At 39.5% G+C, this 16,247-nt stretch overlaps 2 protein-coding genes across 9 annotated transcripts in view; one reads left to right on the top strand and one right to left on the bottom strand.

The window, feature by feature from the left end:
- Positions 1-14,239, top strand: part of PHTF1 (putative homeodomain transcription factor 1) — an 87,128-nt gene extending 72,889 nt beyond the window's left edge. For 2 of the 7 annotated variants that reach the window (XR_011259253.1, XR_011259242.1), the window contains 5 exons: positions 139-225; positions 8,028-8,140; positions 8,599-8,774; positions 11,704-11,814; positions 12,625-14,239. The gene's annotated coding sequence lies outside the window, so the exon portion shown is untranslated. The remainder of the gene's footprint in view (positions 1-138; positions 226-8,027; positions 8,141-8,598; positions 8,775-11,703; positions 11,815-12,624) is intronic. The other 5 variants (XR_011259252.1, XR_011259244.1, XR_011259245.1 and 2 more) reach the window with 4 other exon arrangements.
- Positions 9,825-16,247, bottom strand: part of MAGI3 (membrane associated guanylate kinase, WW and PDZ domain containing 3) — a 241,871-nt gene continuing 235,448 nt past the window's right edge. The window contains exons 20-22 of one of the 2 annotated variants that reach the window (XM_069600979.1): positions 14,298-14,436; positions 13,412-13,502; positions 9,825-12,801 (exon numbers count right to left, since the gene is read on the bottom strand). In XM_069600979.1, coding sequence (XP_069457080.1) covers positions 13,453-13,502; positions 14,298-14,436 — 189 coding nt within the window. In that variant the 3' untranslated portion in view covers positions 9,825-12,801; positions 13,412-13,452. The remainder of the gene's footprint in view (positions 12,802-13,411; positions 13,503-14,297; positions 14,437-16,247) is intronic. The other variant, XM_069600968.1, reaches the window with a different exon arrangement.

Here is a 16,247-nt window from a genome sequence, read left to right as displayed (position 1 = left end):
AACTGAACTAGAAGTGGATTACCAAAAGTTTGCAGCCATTCTAAATACTGCATGAGAGTTACAATTTTCTTTTTTTAAAGTAAAACCCCTTTATAGTGATTTACCTTTGGAAGGAACTGATCTGTAAAGGCACTTCAGTGTTTTGACAGGTGACTCAATAGAAATCATAAGGAACAAGAACGATTATCTCGAAGCCAAGATTGAGCAGCCCTGTGCAGATTTCAGGTGAAGAAAGCGGATGCCTTTATCTTTTTTCTCCCACAAAAACACTGTTCTATTTCTATTTGAATTTTTTACACGTTGAATTCTTTAGTTTAAATGCAGTATTTAGAACTGTTTACTCCTGTGGGTTGTTTCAGTTGTGGTTCTGATGGTTTATAATTGGTTTAAGTGATTTTTCAGGTGGGTAAATTTTTCTGTATGTGTACTTGCTCATGTCAGAAACCTGAAAATCGCTTTTCTGTCTGCGCTGGGCCCTCACTGTGGCACGCAGGCTCTCCATTGCAGCGCTCCAGTGTCCTCTCGTCGCGGCGTGCGGCTTCCTCTGGCTGCCGCTTGCAGCCTGTCTCGCTGTGGTCTCTAGAGCACCTGGGCTCAGTGGTCTCAGTGCAAGGGCTTAGTTGCCCCGTGGCACTTGGGATCTTCGTTTCCTGCCCAGGGATCGAAACCACATCCCGTACATTGGAAGGTGTATTCTTAACCACTGGACCACTAGGGAAGTCCTGGCAATCATTTTTGACTCTTGCCTTTCTCATACCTCACATCCAATCACCAAGTCTTTGAATAATTATCTTTTAGATGTTTTTCTAATCAGTCCATTCTTTTCCATCCCCATTTTTACCACCCTCATCTGAGTTAATATCTTCTGTTTTTGAACAGGATTCTGCTTTTCTGCTCTTCAATATACATGGCATCCCTCTTTCCCATACCCACCTATTCATCTCAAAAACTAATGTGTAATTTTTGAAATGCAAGTCTTATCATTTAGAATCTACTAATGGCTTAGTATTTCTTTGAATGTAAAAATCTGAAATCTTTTTAGCAAGGTATAGGCCTTCCTTTGGAGAAGGCAATGGCATCACACTCCAGTACTCTTGCGTGGAAAATCCCATGGATGGAGGAGCCTGGTAGGCTGCAGTCCATGGGGTCACTAAGAGTCGGACACGATTGAGCGACTTCACTTTCACTTTTCACTTTCATTCATTGGAGAAGGAAATAGCAACCCACTCCAATGTTCTTGCCTTGAGAATCCCAGGGACGGGGGAGCCTGGTGGGCTGCCGTCTGTGGGGTCGCACAGAGTCGGACACGACTGAAGCGACTTAGCAGCAGCAGCAGCAGGCCTTCCTTGTTGAGAAATATTTTTGAATCTTTATGTTTGAAAGGTTTTTGCTGGGCATAAAATCCCAGTTTTAGAAATGTTGTTACTCCACTGCCTCCTGAGTTGCATTGCTTCTGACAAGACGTCTGTTGTCATTCTCATCTTTGGTCTTCTGTGTATAATGTCTCTGTTTTTCAAACTCTGGCTACTTTTAAGGTTTTTATCTTTTTCATTGAATTTGTGCTGTTATAATGTGTATTGCTGTAGTTTTTTTTTAATGTGTGTGTGTGTGCTTGGGATTTGTTGCACTTATTGGGTCTCTTGATTTATAGTTCTCATAAAATTTGGGAAATTTTTAGCTGTTTTTTTAGAAAAACTTATTTTTTAATTGGTGGAAAATTGCTTTACAATTTTATGCTGGTCTCTGCTATATAACAGAGTGAATCTGTCATACATGTATGTCCCTTTCCTCTCCCCACCCCTCCAGGTCATCACAGAACACCAGGCTAGGTTGCTGTGTTATTGAAGTGTATCTGCACCCCGTTCTCCCACCTGCTTCTGAGCTTCCACCTCACAGATGTGTCAGGCTGCTTGAGGTTGTCCTGCAGCTTACTGATGCTCTACATATTGTCCCAGTCTTCTGTCTTCAATTTTGGATAGTTTCTGTTGCTGTGCCTTCAATAATCTGTTCCAATTTTGCTGTTAATCTTATGTGGTGTATTTTGTCTGCAGAAGTTTGATACTGCTCTTTTGTTTTCATATCTGTCTGTTATGTCTGTCTTTAATATGCTCTTTCTTTTCTCTACATTGTTTTTTTCCTACATTGTTTTCATAACATTTATAATAGAAAAAGTAAATAACATTAAAACAGCTATCATCTATGTCATTCTGTGTTTTTTTAAAATTAAGTTTTCTTCTCATGTTGGGTCATTTTTCCTGCTTTTTTACATGCTTAGTAATTTCTTATTGGATGTGAATTTTAACATTGTTGGGTGTTGGGGTTTTGTGTGTGTGCCTTCTTTATTCTTGAGCTTTGTTTAGAATAGAGTTAAATTAATCAAACAGTTTGATCATTTTAAGGCTTGCTTTAAAAGCTTTTGTTAGGAGGGCCAGTTCAGTTCAGTTCAGTCACTCAGTCATGTCCGACTCTTTGCTACCCCATGAATTGCAGCACGCCAGGCCTCCCTGTCCATCACCAACTCCTGGAGTTCACCCAAACTCATGTCCATCGAGTCAGTGATGCCATCCAGCCATCTCATTCTCTGTTGTCCCCTTCTCCTCCTGCCCCCAATCCCTCCCAGCATCAGAGTCTTTTCCAATGAGTCAACTCTTCACATGAGGTGGCCAAAGTACTAGAGTTTCAGCTTTAGCATCAGTCCCTCCAAAGAAATTCCAGGGCTGATCTCCTTCAGAATGGACTGGTTGGGTCTCCTTGCAGTCCAAGGGACTCTCAAGAGTCTTCTCCAACACCACAGTTCAAAAGCATCAATTCTTTGGCACTCAGCTTTCTTCACAGTCCAACTCTCACATCCATACATGACCACAGGAAAAACCACAGCCTTGACTAGACAGACCTTAGTCGGCAAAGTAATGTCTCTGCTTTTGAATATGCTATCTAGGTTGGTCATGACTTTTCTTCCAAGGAGTAAGCATCTTAATTTCATGGCTGCAATCACCATCTGCAGTGATTTTTGGAGCCCCCAAAAATAAAGTCTGACACTGTTTTCACTGTTTTCCCATCTATTTCCCATGAAGTGATGGGACCAGATGCCATGATCTTGGTTTTCTGAATGTTGAGCTTTAAGCCAACTTTTTCACTCTCCTCTTTCACTTTCAAGAGGCTTTTTAGTTCCTCTTCACTTTCTGCCAAAAGGGTGGTGTCATCTGCATATCTGAGGTTATTGATATTTCCCCCAGCAATCTTGATTCCAGCTTGTGCTTCTTCCAGCCCAGCATTTCTCATGATGTACTCTGCATATAAGTTAAATAAGCGGGGTGGCAATATACAGCCTTGACGTACTCCTTTTCCTATTTGGAACCAGTCTGTTGTTCCATGTCCAGTTCTAACTGTTGCTCCCTGACCTGCATACAGGTTTCTCAAGAGGCAGGTCAGGTGGTCTGGTATTCCCATCTCTTTCAGAATTTTCCACAGTTTATTGTGATCCAGACAGTCAAAGGCTTTGGCACAGTCAATAAAGCAGAAATAGATGTTTTTCTGGAACTCTCTTGCTTTTTCCATGATCCAGTGGATGTTGGCAATTTGATCTCTAGTTCTGCCTTTTCTAAAACCAGCTTGAACATCTGGAAGTTCATGGTTCACATATTGCTTAAGCCTGGCTTGGTGAATTTTGAGCTTTGCTTTACTAGCATGTGAGTGAGTGAAGTCACTCAGTTGTGTCCGACTCTTTGTGACCCCATGGACTGTAGCCCACCAGGCTCTTCCATCCATGGGATTCTCCAGGCAAGAATACTGGAGTGGGTTGCCATTTCCTTCTCCAGGGGATCTTCCCAACCCAGGGATCGAACCCAGGTCTCCCACGTTGCAGGCAGACGCTTTAACCTCTGAGCCACCAGGGTAGCCCATGAGTGCAATTGTGTGGTAGTTTGAGCATTCTTTGGCATTGCCTTTCTTTGGAATTGGAATGAAAACTGACCTTTTCCAGTCTTGTGGCCACTGCTGAGTTTTCCAAATTTGTTGGCATATTGAGTGCAGCACTTCCACAGCGTCATCTTCCAGGATTTGAAACAGCTCAACTGGAATTCCATCACCTCCACTAGCTTTGTTTGTAGTGATGTTTTCTAAGGCCCACTTGACTTCACATTCCAGGATGTCTGGCTCTAGGTGAGTGATCACACCATTGTGATTATCTTGGTCATGAAGATCTTTTTTGTACAGTTCTTCTGTGTATTCTTGCCATCTCTTCTCAATATCTTCTGCTTCTCTTAGGTCCATACCATTTCTGTCCTTTTTTATCGAGCCCATCTTTGCATGAAATGTTACCTTGGTATCTCTAATTTTCTTGAAGAGATCTCTAATCTTTCCCATTCTGTTGTTTTCCTCTATTTCTTTGTATTGATCGCTGAGGAAGGCTTTCTTTTCTCTTCTTGCTATTCTTTGGAACTCTGCATTCAGATACTTTCATCTTTCCTTTTCTCCTTTGCTTTTTGCTTCCCTTCTTTTCACAGCTATTTGTAAGGCCTCCTCAGATGGCCATTTTGCTTTTTTGCATTTCTTTTCCATGGGGATGGTCTTGATCCCTGTCTCCTGTACAATGTCACGAACCTCATTCCATAGTTCATCAGGCACTCTTTCTAATCAGATCTAGTCCCTTAAATCTATTTCTCACTTCCACTGTATAATCATAAGGGATTTGGTTTAGGTCATACCTGAATGGTCTGATGGTTTTCCCTACTTTCTTCAATTTCAGTCTGAATTTGGCAATAAGGAGTTCATGATCTGAGCCACAGTCAGCTCCTGGTCTTGTTTTTGCTGACTGTATAGAGCTTCTGCATCTTTGGCTGCAAATAATATAATCAATCTGATTTCAGTGTTGACCATCTGGTGATGTCCATGTGTAGAGTGTTCTCTTTTGTTGTTGGAGGAGGGTGTTTGCTATGACCAGTGCATTTTCTTGGCAAAACTCTATTAGTCTTTGCCCTGCTTCATTCCGCATTCCAAGGCCAAATTTGCCTGTTACTCCAGGTGTTTCTTGACTTCCTACTTTAGCATTCCAGTCCCCTATAATGAAAAAGACATCTTTTGGGGGGTATTAGTTCTAAAAGGTCTTGTAGGTCTTCGTAGGACCATTCAACTTCAGCTTCTTCAGCATTACTGATTGGGGCATAGACTTGGATTCCTGTGATATCGAATGGTTTGCCTTGGAAACGAACAGAGATCATTCTGTCATTTTTGAGATTGCAACCAAGTGCTGCATTTCAGACTCTTATTGACCATGATGGCTGCTCCATTTCTTCTGAGGGATTCCTGCCCGCAGTAGTAGATATAATGGTCATCTGAGTTAAATTCACCCATTCCAGTCCATTTTAGTTCACTGATTCCTAGAATGTTGACGTTCACTCTTGCCATCTCCTGTTTGACCACTTCCAATTTGCCTTGATTCATGGACCTGACATTCCAGGTTCCTATGCAATATTGCTCTTTACAGCATCGGACCCTGCTTCTATCACCAGTCACATCCACAGCTGGGTATTGTTTTTGCTTTGGCTCCATCCCTTCATTCTTTCTGGAGTTATTTCTCCACTGATCTCCAGTAGCATATTGGGCACCTACTAACCTGGGGAGTTCCTCTTTCAGTATCCTATCATTTTGCTTTTTCATACTGTTCCTGGGGTTCTCAAGGCAAGAATACTGAAGTGGTTTGCTATTCCCTTCTCCAGTGGACCACATTGTTTCAGCCTTAAACCACGTGCTTTTTTCCACAACTGATGCAATATCTTTCTGAGCACTCTACATGTTGCCCTCTTCGTGATGGGGTTTTCTCAGTTTGACTGTAGGAACATGAACTATTCCCAGCTCAAGAATTTTTGGCGTGATTATTTTTGGTGGTCCTTCCCTGCTGAGTATTTCCTTGTGCTGATGCCTACTCACCTGAAGACTTGAACTCTCAGCACATTTTTTTGACCTCTCCTCTGCAGCTGTCTTCTCTCTGGTACTCTGCCTGCTATTTCTAGCTGTTCTGGCCTCCCCAAATTCTTAACTGTCACCTCAACTCAGCAGGACTGCTTGTTTGGGTTTGGGTTCCCCTTCCTGCACTGAAGCCTGGAAACTGCCTTCAAGTAATCTGGGGTAGTCATGGGGCTCACCTCATTTAATTCCATTAACCTCTTACTGTCTCTTGTCCATCATCTAACACTCATTTTTTTCATGTGTATTTTTCCTTTTTTTTTTTTAAGTTGTCTAAGGTGGGAGAGTAAATGTTTTCCCCACCTTAGTAAATGGAACAAAGTTTACTTAATTGCTCAAGTCAAAGAGTTAGGGTTTATTCTTGGTTCCTCTCTTTCCCTTCATATCTAATCTACCACCCGGTCATGCCGATTCTGTATTTTCATAGCTAATAGACTAAGCATTCTTCGTGGTCACCTGGATTACTATGTTCCCTTCCCATTCTTGCCTCCTACAGTTGGTTCTCTAATGTGAATGAGCTTAGAAATATGGAGACTTGATCAGTCCTACTTAAACTCTTCCTGGCTTTCCTGTACTGGCCTCCAAGCCCCTTCATTTCAGGCCTGCCTCCCTTTCCAGCTTCACCTCCTCAGTGTCTGACAGGCACACTCCCTATGTTCCTTCAGTACACTGAGTTCTTTCTTGTTTCAGACTGTGCCTGGAACATGCTTTCTTAAGTTCTCCCCTAAATGGCTTCTCAGCTGTCAGTTCCTTAGCAGGACCTTCTCTTGTTAAAGTAGTTCCCCATCTTACCCTTGTTATCAGGTATACAGCTCTGTCCATTCTTCATGGCACTTATCAAAATCTGATTATTTTGTTTACCTTTTGCCCCTTGTTTCTGTCCTTCTCCATTCGGTGTAAGTCCCTTAAGGCAGGGATTTTTTGTTGTTTTTCACTCCTAGGTCCCCAGAATGCAGGAGAGTACCTGACCCCATAATAGGTATATAATGTAAATGTGTAGGATGAATAGACGTAATTTTTGTTCGTTTTTTTCTGTTAGGATGGAAGAGTTGTGCTCTTTGTGCTTCATTAATTCCTATATGGTAATTTCTAGAAACTTGGACTTTTGATCCACCAAAAGGAATCATACTTTAACATTTACCTGTTACTGAGAAATTAAACTGAGATGTAAAAACAACTAGATTATGCCATTCATACATTTGATTGAAATATTAATAACTATAGATGGATAAGGGAAATACCTGTTCACTTACTTTTATAGTTTGTTTTGGGAAAGAGTCTCTCCTAAAATTGCCATGGAGGGGTAACTTCAAACTCCCTAAATCTGCACATTATGCTTCATGTATAATACAACAACCTTGAAAAGCTGAATAACCAGATACTTTCTTAATTGGGGTATGGTTTTCCTGACTTTCAGAGACAAGTAGAAAAATTCTAAATACCAGGCTGTCCTACAAAGTAAAGGTTATGGGCAGGTCTGTTTTTGGTTCATTGTATCTAGAGGTGGGGCTTCCCAGGTGCTGCTACTGGTAAAGAGCCCACCTCCCAATGCAGGAGACATAAGAGATGTTGGTTTGATCCTGGGTCAGGAAAGTCCCCTGGAGGAGGGCATGGAAACCCACTCCAGTATTCTTACCTGGAAAATTCCATGGACAGAGGAGCTTGGTGGACTACAGTCTATAGGGTCACAAAAGGTTGGTCACGACTAAAATGACTAAGCACGCGGCTAGAGGTCAGCGAACCTGTGCACTCCACAAACAACTTTCAAATTAATAAATTAGATTCATTTTAGAAATGTCTTAGATGTACACACTCTAATGGGGCAAATGGGTCTAATTCTCCAAATATAGTGTATGACTTGGGATTATCAGGAAGTAAATTCATTATCAAGAAGTAAACTCCAGGAGATGGTGAGGGGCAGGGAGGCTTGGTGTGCTGCTGTCCATGGGGTCAGAGAGTCGGACACGACTGAATAACTGAACAACAAAATTTGTTAAGCTTAATCTTGTCTATGCAGGTATTGACTAGTTTGGTCATTTAAAGTAATCCTTTGCTTCTTGCAGTTATTGGTGTGCATCTTGAATAGTGAAGTTTGAATTTCACAAATGTGCAATAATTCCATACCTTTCCTGCAGTACATCCTGCGCCTATATGCTGTAATAAGGTATTACTCAAGGTAACAATTACTGTTTTATATTAAGGACAAAATAAGCCTCTTGACTTGTGTTTTCACTAATAGTTCACTTGGCTTTAATACAAACATTGTATAATAGACAAATACCCACAAGATTCTTTGGAAAAATATAGGTTCAGGTTAAATTAAAGCACTTGGCTATGCTTTTGTGTTTTAATGTATATATGAGAAAGGTTCAGAGTTCTTTAGCAGATAAATTCTACTCTTCATAAGCCTTCATACTCCTCTCTTACACTTAAGGTTCTACTTGCACTGAAACATTGAAAACATATCCAAGTTAGTGAATATCTTAAAACTAATTCAGTTAACTGAAGCAAAGATTATAGAGTTGATGTCATAATTATGCTGTGCATTAACCAGTCGTTGTACTGCTCATAAACCTTAATAGCATGAAAAATAAAAGAGCTGCCTAAATAAGTAAATATGTTACTGTTTAAAAGTACAAGCAGTTCTCAGCACTGGAGCATGCCAGGATGATGTAAGAAGTTGCTCTGATGAATTCTTCATGCCAAACTGAATCATCACATTTTGTGACTGAAGTCTGTTTACACCAGTGTTCCTTAGTTCTCGGAGCTCACTCTGGACCAGACTTCAGCCTAAGCACATCTCTGTGGAGGTCAGTAGTTAAGACTGTCACACAGTTTAATTTGGGTATTCCTTGCTTTCTTAAAACCCCATTCTTTTTGAATGTTGGACACAGTAACCATGAAACTCTTCATTAATCCATGTTGAAAAGCATTTGACTTTCTACATGAAAACATCTGACTATTAAAAAAGGAAATGATCAAGATGTGCTCATGTAGAAATAAAAAAATCACATGCTTTTCTATTTAAGAAGTCTTGGACACAGGAGTTGAGTCTGTGCAGAGGCTACTTGGTCCAAAAAATTTGATGTGAGTTAGAAGACAACAGTGTTACAGGCTGTTACTGACTTCTCTAGGAAGACAGTGTGATGGCACCCCAGAGCATCTGTGCTGCTGTGGTCAGTCCACTAAAACAGCAAATGGTTTCGGTGCCACTCTGTGGGCTTTGCCAAGACACACATCTCCATGATGGAGCCTGGAAGCCAGAGGTTTAGGGTCTATTTTCAGTATGAGTTGATGCAATGGTAGGTTCAGGAATTGATTTTTCTCCTCAAGAGTATTCAGTTAACCATGTTCTTAAACTAGGTTTTAGGCATTATTCATATCAAGAATTTCAGTGAAGTCAAGTCAAAACACTTCACTGTATAAGTAAGTACAACCTGTGGTAAACAAAATGATTTAAAAATCATGTGAAATGCCACACAACCTGATGAAATAGCATTTGTGGTAACTGGACTTACATTGCTATATCCATTAGAAATGTCTAATAATTTCTAATAACATAAGTACTTTTCTCTCCCTGACAGTGTAAGAAAGAATTGGGGGCGGGGTAACAAATTATTTACACAAAACTATTTTCCTTACAATGAAAGGTATGAAGTAGGTATAATGATATTCAACTCAAACTAATTCTAAACTTTAAGTGTATTTATAGATAAGTAAAGTCATCATTGTAAGAGTCTGCCTGATTGTAGGACTTTGAACGTTTGTTACTCACAGGGAGAAAAATCTGAGGACTCAGACCATGATGAGAATTAGCTCCACAAGCAGAAAAACAGTAAAAAGAAATGCAAGTCATGAACTGATTTTTGTTTTTTTAATATCTATATAAAAAATAACGAGCGATTTACAGATCTCTTTCTCTAATCAGAACCTCAAGTGTATATATAAAGGTACTGTACAATATATAAACATTTACAACCAGTACATCCATATTTTGCCTAGCATTCCAAGGCCACATTGCTAAGTCAGTACAGAATCAGTACAGTGACCGGTTACTTAGGAAAGAGCCACATCAAACTGACAACAGATGACGCCAAAGTTATGTCACAGTTAACAATAAAAATAGGATTTTTATCACTAATTGTGGACTATAGGGAAAATAAATCATTTCTGTGGTACTAAATTCTTAGCATGTATCAAGCCTTCTAATTTGTCTCTATTCAAGTAGTTACAATAGGTAGGTAAATATAGTTCTGGATGAAAAGGGGGTTTCAAAAAATCTCACTCTGGGAAGAATGTCTTATCTACAGGGGCTTCAGTTGTTACATTAAAGAATTTCACAGTCAGATTCTGAGAGGGAGGGACCTGAACATGATGTGTTTCACAATAACAAGATGAACTGAGGGTGAACAGCGTTCAAATACTCCAGAAAATGATTTTATTCTGAGAATGTTCCTTTATTTATAGATGCTACTGAATGCTAGTTTTGGGGGCTGAAAAACCCGGATCTGTTTTATGGAGCTAAAAACTGTTAACCACCTTCCAATAAGCATCTTTAGTTAGACCTTAAAAAAGAATTCTGAAAATTTGTACAAGCTAAGCAGACGTTTACTCTTCTGTGTTTAAATAAGTTAATATAGCTAGAAATTAAATAAGATCTCGTAATGTCTACCACCACGTTTGCCCTTTGTTGCTGAGCTCGTCTCAGGTAAGTTCTGCTTCTATACACCTGAACTCATACAGCTGCTGCCAGATGGTCCTTCATCTGGCAACGGACTGTGAAACTTGTGATTTAAGTCTCTCTTCAAATATATATTATGTTATAATGACTAAATGACTTAGCATTAATAGTTCAATCAAAATATCCAGAAACACAAATTTGGATTTCAGAAATTGCAAATAGGAATAAGTGATATTTCTACATACCTCCTGGTGGTTTCATAATAAAGTAACAAATAGAAGGGTGAACTGAGATGGTTTATCAATTAGGGTTGGATAACACAGCAGGAGGTGAGCTCTTAAGTACTTTCTCATTTGAACATTCATCTGTAAGTAACCCCTCTAAGTTACTTAAATGCCTTACCCAGCTGAATTACAATAAACAAAATCATAAAGTCAGTATTTGACTACATTTTTTTTTTCTTTCCAGTAGTGATATTTGGGAGTTTTATTCTTAAATGGGGACATCATCAGTAGCTGTTAGGAAAGGTAACTGCCATTTTTAATAATGAGTTAACTGCCATCTTTAATAATGAGTTAACAATCTCTTCTTCTGCAAGGGCTCAAATATTTCTGTCTGTAAACATGCAACATGCTATTGAGAATATCAACTTCCGAGCCAAACCTACTTTTTTCATTACTGTGGAAATAGCTGAGTGAGAAGGATAAAATAGACATGATACAGTAGATAACTGGCACAAATATAAAATGAGTTGTAACCACGTTATGAATGTCAACATGTCATTTGTTCAGACACTCATGAGGACGAGCTGGGTATCCTGAGCAGGGCATGTCCGATGAGCACTGGGATTCAGCTCCCTCCTGAGCGCAAAGGGGGACAGTGGGCTCTTAGCAATTCTACAGGCCCTTCATGCAGCGTAGGTAACCTGATGCTCAAATTAAAATGCCTTATATGTGTTTCAGAATTTCTGGAAAAATAGATTTTGGTGGGGGTGGCGGGAAATGCTGCTTTGTTCTAAGAAAAGATTGCAACTTGTTTTTCTTTGTTTTGTACTAAAGGTCACAGCCGCTTCTCAGCCACACCAGGGGCGCCTGTGGCTCTGCTCGCACTTGGTACCTTCCAGGGTCCTGGAGTTATTGCTGTTTTCCTAGCGGGAGAACCACTTTCAGGTTTGAACCCTCTGCTCTCTTTGCTTTTGTCAGCCGCCTCAAGCTCTTTTCTTTTGTGATCTTCCGTTTTGCTTAAAACCATTCTTTCGTCAGGTTCCTGCTTTAGCTTCTTCTCTGATATTCTGACATTTTCTCCTGTTTTATCTTTACTAGAACTTATCTGTCCGGAAGTTGCTTTCTTGCCTTTTTCATTTTCTGGTATTGCCCTACTAGTAATGTTGTTAGTCTTTTTGGATGGAAGAGACCTTTCATCCACTCGCTTGCTTTTTTTCTCTGGAGACCTGGTTCTGTTTTTTCCAGGCTGACTCTGATTTGCATCTCTCCCGAAAACACCTGATCTTTCTTTTGCATCTGAGATCTGCTCAGCATTGTCGCTAGCATGGCCCCCTGCTCTTCGACTCGCATTTGACTGGTCTTTGCTGCCTTCAGTTTTTTGCTGCTTCTTTGGGCTTGAAGACCGTCCCCTGCTTTTTCCGCAATGATCCTGTCCAGAAGCTGTCCCGACGCCGAGCTGACTGCTTTTATTCTCGCCTTTCCTGGGGCTGAGTGAGCGATCTCTGGGTCTTCTTTTGGGGTCATTTTTTAGAGGGCTGGGAATCTTTTCTGCATGTTCTTCCGGATATGGATTGGCTGACTTCTTGGGACTGGCAGACCTGCCTCTTGGTGTGATGCCATTTCCTGCTTTCAGGAGATTTTTCTTATCACCATGCCCATGACTGTTGGGTGGGTCCCTTTTATTCACATTTTTATGAAGAAGAGACTTATGTTTTATATCAGACTGATTTTCATTTAAAGTGCTTTTCTTTTCAGGCACAGTGTCCTTTAATTCTTCTGCCTTTTCACATATCTGGACTTTCGTCAATGATTCTTCAGTCACTGGCACATGAGACTCTTCAAATATGGGAGCAGAGTGTGAAGATGGGCGGCACGGTGACTGTTCATCACCAATCACATTGGAAGATGTAGGGTTGTTGATATCCCAATCACCTAAAAAAGTGATTTTGAGAGGAACATTATTAAATTTTAGAATTATGAATAGGAACAATTAAGTTTTGAACTTTGATAGCCATTTGAATTTTACTGACTGCTTAAACAGACTAAGTATTTTATAAAGTTCATGTATATCTCTCTCTATAAAGGCAGATGTATACAGACAACTGTACTTGTACATGAAAGGTAGGTTGTTTCTTATATATAAAGTAATAGCATTCGTTTTTCTAATTACTTTTCATAAGCGTGATAATATATGATGTGTAAATTCTTTATAAGTAGTAAAAGCCCAATAAAAAGCTTAAAAGAAATAACTAATAAAATTGGACCAAATTATCTGGTCCAAGCAGCTTACTAATTTAGCTATTATTGATGGATATAGCTTAAAGATTTGCCAAAATCCACTAATAAAGGAAACCAAACTATGGTAACCAGAATGGAGTTCATGGGCATTTGTAAATAATTCTCTTGCATTAAGCTGTTAAATTTAATGTCAAAAGGAAACTGAAAAGTGCAGAAGATAGAAGTAGATGTATTTAATAGCATCATTTTTAATTAAAAAGAAAAAAAAAAAGGAGGAAGTGATTTACAAGACATGCAAATTTACCAAATCTTTTTAAGGAAAGACCAAGAAAAGCCCTGAAAGCCTTAATGTTGCTCAGGTTTCACGTAGGAGCACAGACCGGAAGGAGCCAAACCTGAAGAAGGAAGAGAGAAAGCCTAGGACTGTGTAAAAAAATACATCACAGCGCAGTTAGCAAAGCTGCCACTGGGGACGCATGATTTACAAGCAGATGATGGAAGGTAATACAGTCAGAGAATTATAGACTGAAAGGGGCCTATAGGAGATGATGTCTACACTTCACCCACAAAAGTTCTACAGGGGGAAGGAAGGAAGCTGGAAGGGACAAGGACTAAGTGGTGTGGTACTGTCAACTAGTGCACTCAGCAGAAAAATGGTGATTTTCTAAAACTGTGATATTTCAGAAACATACAGTGAACCCAAGGGAGTTTAATATCAGTACAGGACTACAGAAATGGTCCCAGGTCCATATCTTTGTCTCCAGGTAGCGCCATAGGTAACTTGTTTTTGACGAATGACCAGAAAAGCCTAAGGTTCCTATGCTGTTCCTTAAGAAAGAAACTCATCTTACTACAGGAGAAAAAGTAACATTTGAAGAGATTGCAAATGGTTTTCATGACATTAAAATCCTTTGCCTCTCATGTTCTTATTTTCTCCAGGCACATTTCTCTGCAAAAGCAACTATGTTTTCTATTGAAAGTAGCTTAACATATATTCTGTTGCAATAAAAGTCCTGTATGAGGTCACTTATTTTGTAATATTATAGTAACTATGCTATGTAACTAACTTTAGATGGTTCTTGTGGTTACCTCTGAATTAGCTATTATTAGTAAAACATCTGTCCCTTCCAAATAGATGTTTTTTCCCTTCTGCTGCCCCCTCCCAGATACAGGCAAGCTACTTTACTTACCGTGGTCAGGTATCAAGCCAGTTCCTGGCCTCAACAGAAGAAGAACTTTATTTCCACCAGCCTGAATGAGCTCAATTGCTCTAGTATGTGTGATGCCTTGTGTGGGTTCCCCATTGATTTCAACAATCTGGTCACCAACCTAGGCGGGAAATATTCACAGAAACAACAAATGAAGTGATACGTCCTCCTTCACTCCTGTTCTGTCATCCCTAGAGCCACCCAACTCTGCTGAAGAGCTCTCATTTGTACAATATTTAACTTGTGCATGGTGCTGTAAAGCTAGAGTTGAGGAGTTGGACAGGTGGTAGCAACAGGAAGAGACAATGTCTGGTTTTATTTACATGATGAAAGTTTATACGCCTAGTAAGCAGGATCTGGGCATCTTGAAATCAAGAATCAAATTCCAAGTTTTCAACCAAAGCTTAAGTGGTTGGAGAGGTGAAGACTCTCTGACCCACATGGTCCCACAGAGCTACCTTTGATTAATCTGCTTGTGAAGGGTACTTTCCAACTTTAGCTGAATATCCTAAAACCTAGGAAGGAGGCTTCTCATCTTGGAAGCCTCTCCCAGCCTCCAAGAACTGCCCGTGCCTTCCTTTGTGTTGCCACTATGCCCTATACACATATGAGGCATTATGTAAACATTTCTAGATTAAAGCTAAGAAAACTGAGCTTGGAAAAATGCATCCTAATCTGAATACTTATTTAAAACCAATTGTTGGCTTACACTAAATGACTTCTGTGTACAGTGATTTCCCTAGAAAACAAAAGCTCAGATTGGCATAAAATGCCTCCAGTACCATTGCTATTTACTAGAAATGTCTGTAGTTACTTGAAAAGGAAAAGTACAAATGACTGAAGTATAACTTTTTCAAAGGACCCGCTTAAAGACAATGATGGTAATGATTGTAAAATATGGTCAGTTTTAAACTGTTGTTTCAAGGTGACAAGCAACTGAAGGGTACTGGTCTCAAAACAGAAAATCTGACCAATGGACAATTACTGAAATTCCAAAAAGCAATTCAAATATTTGCAAGAGCTAACTAAAACAATGCAGAAATAACAGAAGAGGAGGCAGTGATTAAATAACAAAGGTGGGTAGGACATCTCTGTGTCCACAGCTGGGGCAGAGCACAGTGACTTGGAAGCTGGGTTTTGGAGGTATTGTAATGTCTGCGGTTCACTTCCGGCTCCACCTAGTCCCAGCGGTGTGGTCTCATTTTCCTCTCTGTTAGGTGGGGATAACATTTGTACCTACCTACCTCCTGGGGTTTTGGGGAGGATTTAATGAGATAAAAACATGGTTATACAACAAGCACAAATGTTAATGTTCAAGTGATCTATTTTTTGGTTTTCAAAAAAAAAAGATTTAAAGTGTATTAGGATGAAGAAGATTTAACTGTAGACTGCAGCCCATTCTATACAATGCAAAAATTTTTCTAATAAGACTACAGAATAGTTATATTGGAATTTATAAAAAAAAAAAAGATAAATGGAAGATCTCACAAGACAGATGGATTTAACATACAAAGTAGAAAAAAAAGCCAAAGAAAGATAAGAATAGGATGAAGAAAAGTAATAAACATAATTCATAAAATTCTTATATCCAGAACAGGATATATATATATATGTGAAAAAGTCAGTACCCAGATTTCCTTAATAAGTGATTAGAGAAAAATCATTTTCATGAGGAAACAGATGATGAATTAGCACCAGGTAATTAGGGAAATAATTCCTCTGATAATTAGGGAAATGAAAATTAAAAGTAGATACTATTTGGTGCATGCTTTGGGTACATCTTGTAAAAACATGATTGAGGTTATAATTAGTTTCAATTATATTATTTGGCTTAAATTCTCTGTCCAAACCTGCATATTCCTTATTCTTTCAGCATAAGTAAACTGCTATAAAACTTGTAATTGAACAGCTTTGCCACCAGATGTCATCTGT

The sequence above is a fragment of the Ovis canadensis genome, chromosome 1, assembly GCF_042477335.2.
Source record: "Ovis canadensis isolate MfBH-ARS-UI-01 breed Bighorn chromosome 1, ARS-UI_OviCan_v2, whole genome shotgun sequence".
In the NCBI taxonomy this organism is placed as follows: Eukaryota; Metazoa; Chordata; class Mammalia; order Artiodactyla; family Bovidae; genus Ovis; species Ovis canadensis.
Note: the sequence above shows the minus strand (reverse complement) of the source record. Positions and strands in the feature narration are given on the sequence as shown.